This window comes from Glycine max, chromosome 15 (genome assembly GCF_000004515.6).
Source record: "Glycine max cultivar Williams 82 chromosome 15, Glycine_max_v4.0, whole genome shotgun sequence".
Taxonomy (NCBI): Eukaryota; Viridiplantae; Streptophyta; class Magnoliopsida; order Fabales; family Fabaceae; genus Glycine; species Glycine max.
The window spans coordinates 50,288,809-50,295,756 of record NC_038251.2 but is presented as its reverse complement, the minus strand read 5'-3'; the positions used below and the strand labels follow the sequence as shown (position 1 = coordinate 50,295,756).

Genomic DNA, 6,948 nt, shown 5'->3' with positions numbered 1-6,948 from the left:
GATCATGCACAAGTGGACAAAAATTAAAATAAATGACTATGTCAGTTCTCATCATCTGTGTGAACCCTCCCCTCCTTCTGTGTGTTGATTTGAGACTGGCTGCTTCTTGTGCCAACTCTCTAATTATTATCTTATTTTCTCCATCCGAAATTAATGTATGCGTAATAGTAATCGTGTTAAATTTAAATATGTTAAAGTCTAATTGAAATTTAATGTTTATCTCTCTGAGTAAGAGAGAGATTTTTTTGGAGACATTCTAAGGGAGAGATATTTACCTTAGTTTTTTTACATCATATATCTATCATTTATATATAAGATTTACTTTTATTAACAACACCACATTTTTTTATACTTGAAATTGAAATCTAGAATTCCACACAAGCTACCTAAATTCATCACTATTAAGATAATCTTAGTAAAATTTATTAAAAAATATCAACCTATAAATATAACTTATAAATAATGTTGAGATTTATATGATAATTAACTATACAATATGTAGATTAATTAAGATAAAATTATTTCAATTTAATTACTGATTTTAAGTTTGATTCTTGAATATACAATTATACTAAATATTTAAAAGAAAATTCTTATTACTAATAATAATTCTATTAGTATTCGATTGGAGTAAAATTGTCTCTCATATAAAATACATATATTCTTTATAAAAAAAATACATTATCATTTTGTTACTTCTCAATAAATTTTAATCCATAATTAGAAACATATATTAAAAAATTAAAATGCAATAAAGTATAATTTTCAATATTTAACTTTTTTTATAAGGTTTAATATTTCTTAATCTCATAAGATATGGAAATAAACTAGTTTCCTAGAATTGGAGGTACAAATTCTGTCAAAAGGTTTTTGCCCATAAAAAAAAGTTTCTGTACAAAAAAAAAAAAAAGAATTACGGGTACAAATCAACGAGTTGGCAGTGATTGGTTTGTGCACGTCATCATTCACTGGAGATACACAACTCAATGACAAGTCTACCCTCCCTCCTTGCAAGCAATTACATGTTGACTTACCCACTTGTGATCCCTCCCACATTTATATATATTCCTTTCTTCTCCTTCTCCCTTTATTATACCTCTCAAAATTTCTCACTTGAACTTTGAACTTCTTTTTTCTCTATTATCATCTTTCTTTTTTTCTTCATCTCTTATATTTCACCTTTATTACCTTTATCGAAGGAAAAATGAGCAACATAAGCATGGTAGAGGCAAAGCTGCCACCAGGGTTCAGGTTTCATCCAAGAGATGAAGAACTTGTGTGTGATTACTTGATGAAGAAGGTGGCACACAATGATTCCCTTCTCATGATAAACGTTGACCTTAACAAGTGTGAGCCATGGGATATTCCTGGTGAGCAATATAGTGCCTACTCTTTCCCCTCATATCATGCATTCTCTAATATAAATTTAATTATTGTTTTATACATACATGACATGTTTCTCAATTTCTCTATATATGACCATTAGAGTTCACTATCTTTGGAAATTAATCTCACACAATTTATACTTTAAATTTTCTTCTCATAAATAAATAAAATTAATTTGGGGGGTAATTGATCAGCCAGAAATTTCCTGTAGTTTTTTCATCATCTCACACTCAAAGCCAAAGGCACCCCACATGAGACTAATAATGGACATGCAGCATGCTTGATCCAATATTTCAGTTTCCTATTACGGTTTGCAAAGTAGAAAATGAGTTGTTACTTTCGTTTGTGTTGAATTCTTGTTCTGTTTGAAAGCATGATGAGGGGTAAATTGATTATGTGGGGGTGAGGTGATGATAACAACTGCAATGGCTAGTATAAATCCCAATCTATACGTGCACTTGTGAGTGCTTTGATGGGGAATTATGATACCTGTCATCTCTGTGACTAATGAGACATTATAGAAGCTTTCATTGTTGCAAATCAATTCATCAGAAAATTAATTGAAACTTTGATAGTTATATTGAATTCCATTTTTGGTAGGCCATACCTTAATCCTAATGTCTTAGAATTATATGTCATGTAGATGAGTCCATGAAGCTTTGATTCTTTGAACTTGAACCCGGCCAATAATTATTAGCTATGATATGATATTTTGATTCCGCTGCTTTATATATACATGCCAATTAATGAAAGAGCAAGATCAAAACCGTTATTCTTTAATCTCTTTTTCTTTCTTTTCTGGGATCAATAATTCCATCTATGATGTATGATCTATATTAATTGAATATTTTCTTCCTTGTAATTGAATAATTGAGAACACATATCACTATTTTCAGTCTGCATTTTCATGTGGGTCATGACTTTAATTCCAACCCCAGCCACATTCACACAGATAGGTACAGGTGGCTGCACTCCTGTACTTTATAATAATAAAAATTATATATATTGGAAATCATTATTATTTTTTGTTTTAATAAAAAATAATTTTTCATCCGTACTTAATAATAATTATTAATTAATGCTATGAAATGTGAATATGGATAACATGTACACAAATATGCATACCCATGAAAGGGATCTACACAGTTAGGTTGGCAACTCTGAATGGGAAGTTCTAAAAATCATGTATATGCATGTACATGTGGCTATATGCGATAATATTGTAATACTATCTAACGGTTAATGGAAGATATATATCACCTTCATAGCTTCTTTTTTTTTTTCAGTTTGGAATAAATTGACTTATTGAATCTTGTCCTATTATAAAGAGTTTGACAGTGATTTCCACCACAATAATTCAAATATTGATTTTCATTGCAACAACACACTGCACATGAACATCTCATCCCCTTACACATGTCGTGTTAAAGTGATGGAACTCTCAAGCCTTATCACTATTCTAGCTGGATCTCACCATGTTTATTGTACTTTCATGTCAAAAACAAATATACTGTGAGATTTTACTCATCATAAACAAAGACAATTAAATTTACACCTCTTTAACTATCTTGTCCTTATTGATAATTGTTTTTTCCCCCTTCGTTGGATAATAATTTGAAACGACTATTACTTTACTGAATAAGAAGAGGATTTATTTCATTCTTAATTTTTAAATTTTAAACATTTTTCCCTTTTAATATTTAACAAACAAAAAATACTCAAAATATCTGCATAATTATTGAGATGCTTATTAAAAAATTTATATCAACAAGGGCAAAAAAGATTTCTAGGCCTGATATATTGGGTCAACATTGCTTTGGTGTGCTAGGCCATGGGTTCATAGTTTACATTATTTTGGAAATAATATCAACTGTTTGATTATGAAATCACCATAATTAGTTTTGTATTTTATATAAGCATGTCATATATGAAAAGAAACTGATAAGGATAGGCAAATCAGAAGAAACAAGAACAGTTAATGGAAGAATTCAGCTAGTTATAAATAGGGGCCTATCCGAATAGTAACCAGAATAATTTGCACTCAAATAATAGTAATTGCCTCCCATCAAGAACTATTTGTTTTTTGTATTTTTCTTTAAACTGTACTCTGATTCTTCTTATTATATATGTGTATTTCTAAAATAATCTCAAAGTCTATATAATACAATTGGTAGAATATAACTTCTTTATTCTTTCTTTCCCTGTTTCCATAATCAAAATGTTCAATTCTTATAATAAGACAAAGTAAAGAAAGCCATGAACATTTTTTAGGATTAAATTAAACAAAAGATAAATTGTTAATGTGAACAGTTATTTTTAACTAGTCATAGTTGACTTCAACACAAGACACGCCTTATTGACCTAACTGCACATGTGCCTCATCTTACTGAAATCAAGAGATCATATATCACCAAAAAAAAAGTTAATCAGACCCTTCTTTTGCATATATATGATACTGGTATACTTGAATCACTTATTTTCTTCAACTTATATAGTAACGTAATATTGTTAATATGAACAATTGCTTTTAACTAGTCATAATTGACTAGAACACAAAACATACCACATTATTTTAGCAATGATATATGTAATTGAAGCACGAGATTCTTAATCATAACAATATTGTATTGTAATGGTTGTGCAGAAACAGCTTGTGTGGGAGGGAAGGAGTGGTATTTCTATACACAAAGAGACCGTAAGTATGCAACAGGGCTACGCACAAATCGTGCCACTGCTTCAGGGTATTGGAAGGCCACAGGGAAGGACAGGTCTATCCTCCGCAAGGGCACCCTTGTAGGGATGAGGAAGACTTTGGTGTTCTATCAAGGGAGGGCACCCAAAGGAAATAAAACTGAGTGGGTCATGCATGAGTTTCGAATTGAAGGACCTCATGGACCTCCAAAAATTTCTTCTTCCAAGGTATACATACCAAAGCATTTATGAATTTAATTTTTATACACCATTAATATTAACTTATCATAAATCATATTTGATATGCCTTTTAAATTAATTATTGAAAAAGTCGACAAACTTATTAAATGTGATGGTTTGTAATTGGATAATAGTATAAAAAACTTTTTTATTTACTTAGGATTTAACTTCTTAGTTTCCTTAACATATTTCAATTATATGCATTCATCTAAAGTATTTTATGTTATGTTATGATAACATAAAATTCCAATGTGTATTGGACCAAAACGAGTTAGTAATGAGGGATTTGTTTTTCCATTAACCACTTTGAATGGTCAATATATATAATATTACTTTATATATAGACTTTTGGCACTAGCCTTGTTTGGTTTCCTTTGCATGAATCAGGGAGGCAACTAGTGATTTGCAATAAAAAATTTAAGGACTTTTGACTTTATGGAATATGTTTCTGGTCTGTGCCGAAACCAAATTTGTCTCACCTGGCTATTGGCTAAATTGTGACTACATAAGATATATTGGGTAGCTTACCTAAGAAGATCCTCTAGGAATTTTTTATTACACACTTATGTAAGCCTATGAAAGCACCAAATTCTTCCAAGTGTAAAGGTTTTTTGCTTGTGTTGAGAACATGGCATATATTATAGGATCAATCATATTGCATTCCTTTCACTTTCTTAACTTTTTGCTTCATCCAATATTAATTGATGACCTTATCTTAAAATATTTGCACCTTGTGTACATGCAGGAAGATTGGGTTTTGTGTAGGGTGTTCTACAAAAACAGAGAAGTTTCAGCCAAACCTAGAATGGGTAGCTGCTATGAGGACACAGGATCTTCATCTCTTCCTGCATTAATGGACTCTTACATAAGTTTTGACCAAACTCAAACCCATGCAGATGAGTTTGAGCAAGTGCCCTGCTTCTCCATTTTCTCTCAGAACCAAACAAGCCCCATTTTCAACCACATGGCCACTATGGAGCCTAAGTTACCTGCCAACCATGCAACTAATGCATATGGAGGAGCACCAAATTTGGGTTATTGCTTAGACCCTTTATCATGTGACAGAAAAATGTTAAAAGCTGTTTTGAATCAGATCACAAAGATGGAAAGGAATCCACTTAACCAAAGCCTAAAAGGGTCACCAAGCTTAGGAGAAGGAAGTTCAGAGAGTTACTTATCTGAAGTGGGGATGCCCCACATGTGGAACAATTACTGATGTGGGACTTCAGTCCTTAAACCCTCTTCCCCTGTGCCACCATGGGAAAAAAAATGAAGAAAAAAACCTAGAAAAAAATGCTTAAGGGGGAAGATAAAATCAATCCATTGTTTTAAGTCATGGTGAATATTTATGTTTTACTTGTGGTGTTTTAGCTATTAATGTATACCCATCCATGATGTGTCCCAATATATTAGGAAAATGGGACTTGTAATCGAAACTTATAAATATTTGTAGTTAATTTTAGTTAGTGGATGATTTTTTTTTCTTCTTCTTGTTAAATTAGATGTTGAACTGAGATCTTATCAAGATCATTGCATCTCTACCTTTATATTGGAGAAGTTTTCATGAGACAATCTTATTCCGTCCTACTACAAGTTTCACATTGGCCAGGAATAGAAATCAACTATAATTTATAAACACTTTTTTTAATTGAACCTATCAAGGTGCTTTGTAAAGAACAAATGTGTGAAGGCTTATGAGAATAGAAAGGAATAATACCTCATACAATGAGTCTAACAATCAAGGTTATCAAACTCGAGAGTTTACGCAGACTCGTGAGAGTTCCATGAACTCGACTCGTAGACTCAACTCGCAGACTCGTAAGAGTTTACTTCATATAAAAATAATATCAAAATATCTATAAATAACATACTAATTAAACATTTCAACAATATAATAAAGCAAAGTAATATCACAAAGTTAAGAATATTTAAATAACCAAGTCTAGTAATAATACATCACTAGTAGACAATAATTTGTAGAAGTTATAGTAGTGGTAGATCATTCTCATCGAGAGTTTGATGTTATTAAGTTTGGTATTATTAAAGTTAAGAATTTTCTATTTGAGAATAGCACGCTAAATGAATATATGTTGAATGTTAAACACATGGAAAACAATAAAAAATGACTTACATTTTGGTCTAATTTTTTTAACTTGCTAACTCGTTGACTCGGTGGTAAACTTGAGAGTCTACAGAGTTTACTGAGAGTTTATAGAGTTTACTCAGAGTCTACTAAAAAAAGAGTTTACTCAAGAGTCAACTCGTAGAGTACAAGTGGACTCATAAACTTGTAAGAGTTAGCGAGTTAACTCGAGAGTTTGATAACCCTGCTAACAATACAATGGGGGCCAATTGATTACCCGTGGAGCTACCAGGGCTAAGGTCTCTCTTCTCTTCACTTAAAAGTAGACACTATTTTAGATGTGGTGAGCCTTACAATACAACACTAGAATAAATTTATGTTAATACACTAAAAATTAGAAACGTATAATATGTACAAAATTTTATAATGCTCTAAAAAAACATTTGCATATCTTGTTGGAGGAGTAGCTATCATCTGTCCGGTAAGCCACATTTTAATGGACCATAATATATTATAATTGTTATAGAAATCTTCTCCACAACCACCAC

General features: G+C 31.3%; 1 protein-coding gene across 1 annotated transcript; it reads left to right on the top strand.

Annotated features, from left to right (window-relative positions):
* The first annotated feature begins 1,170 nt into the window (after positions 1-1,170).
* NAC35 (transcriptional factor NAC35) lies at positions 1,171-5,560 on the top strand. Its single transcript, NM_001248972.1, is given in 3 exon segments — positions 1,171-1,370; positions 4,031-4,305; positions 5,063-5,560. Coding segments are annotated over 3 exon segments (912 nt in total). The 5' UTR covers positions 1,171-1,204; the 3' UTR covers positions 5,534-5,560.
* Positions 5,561-6,948: the final 1,388 nt, after the last annotated feature.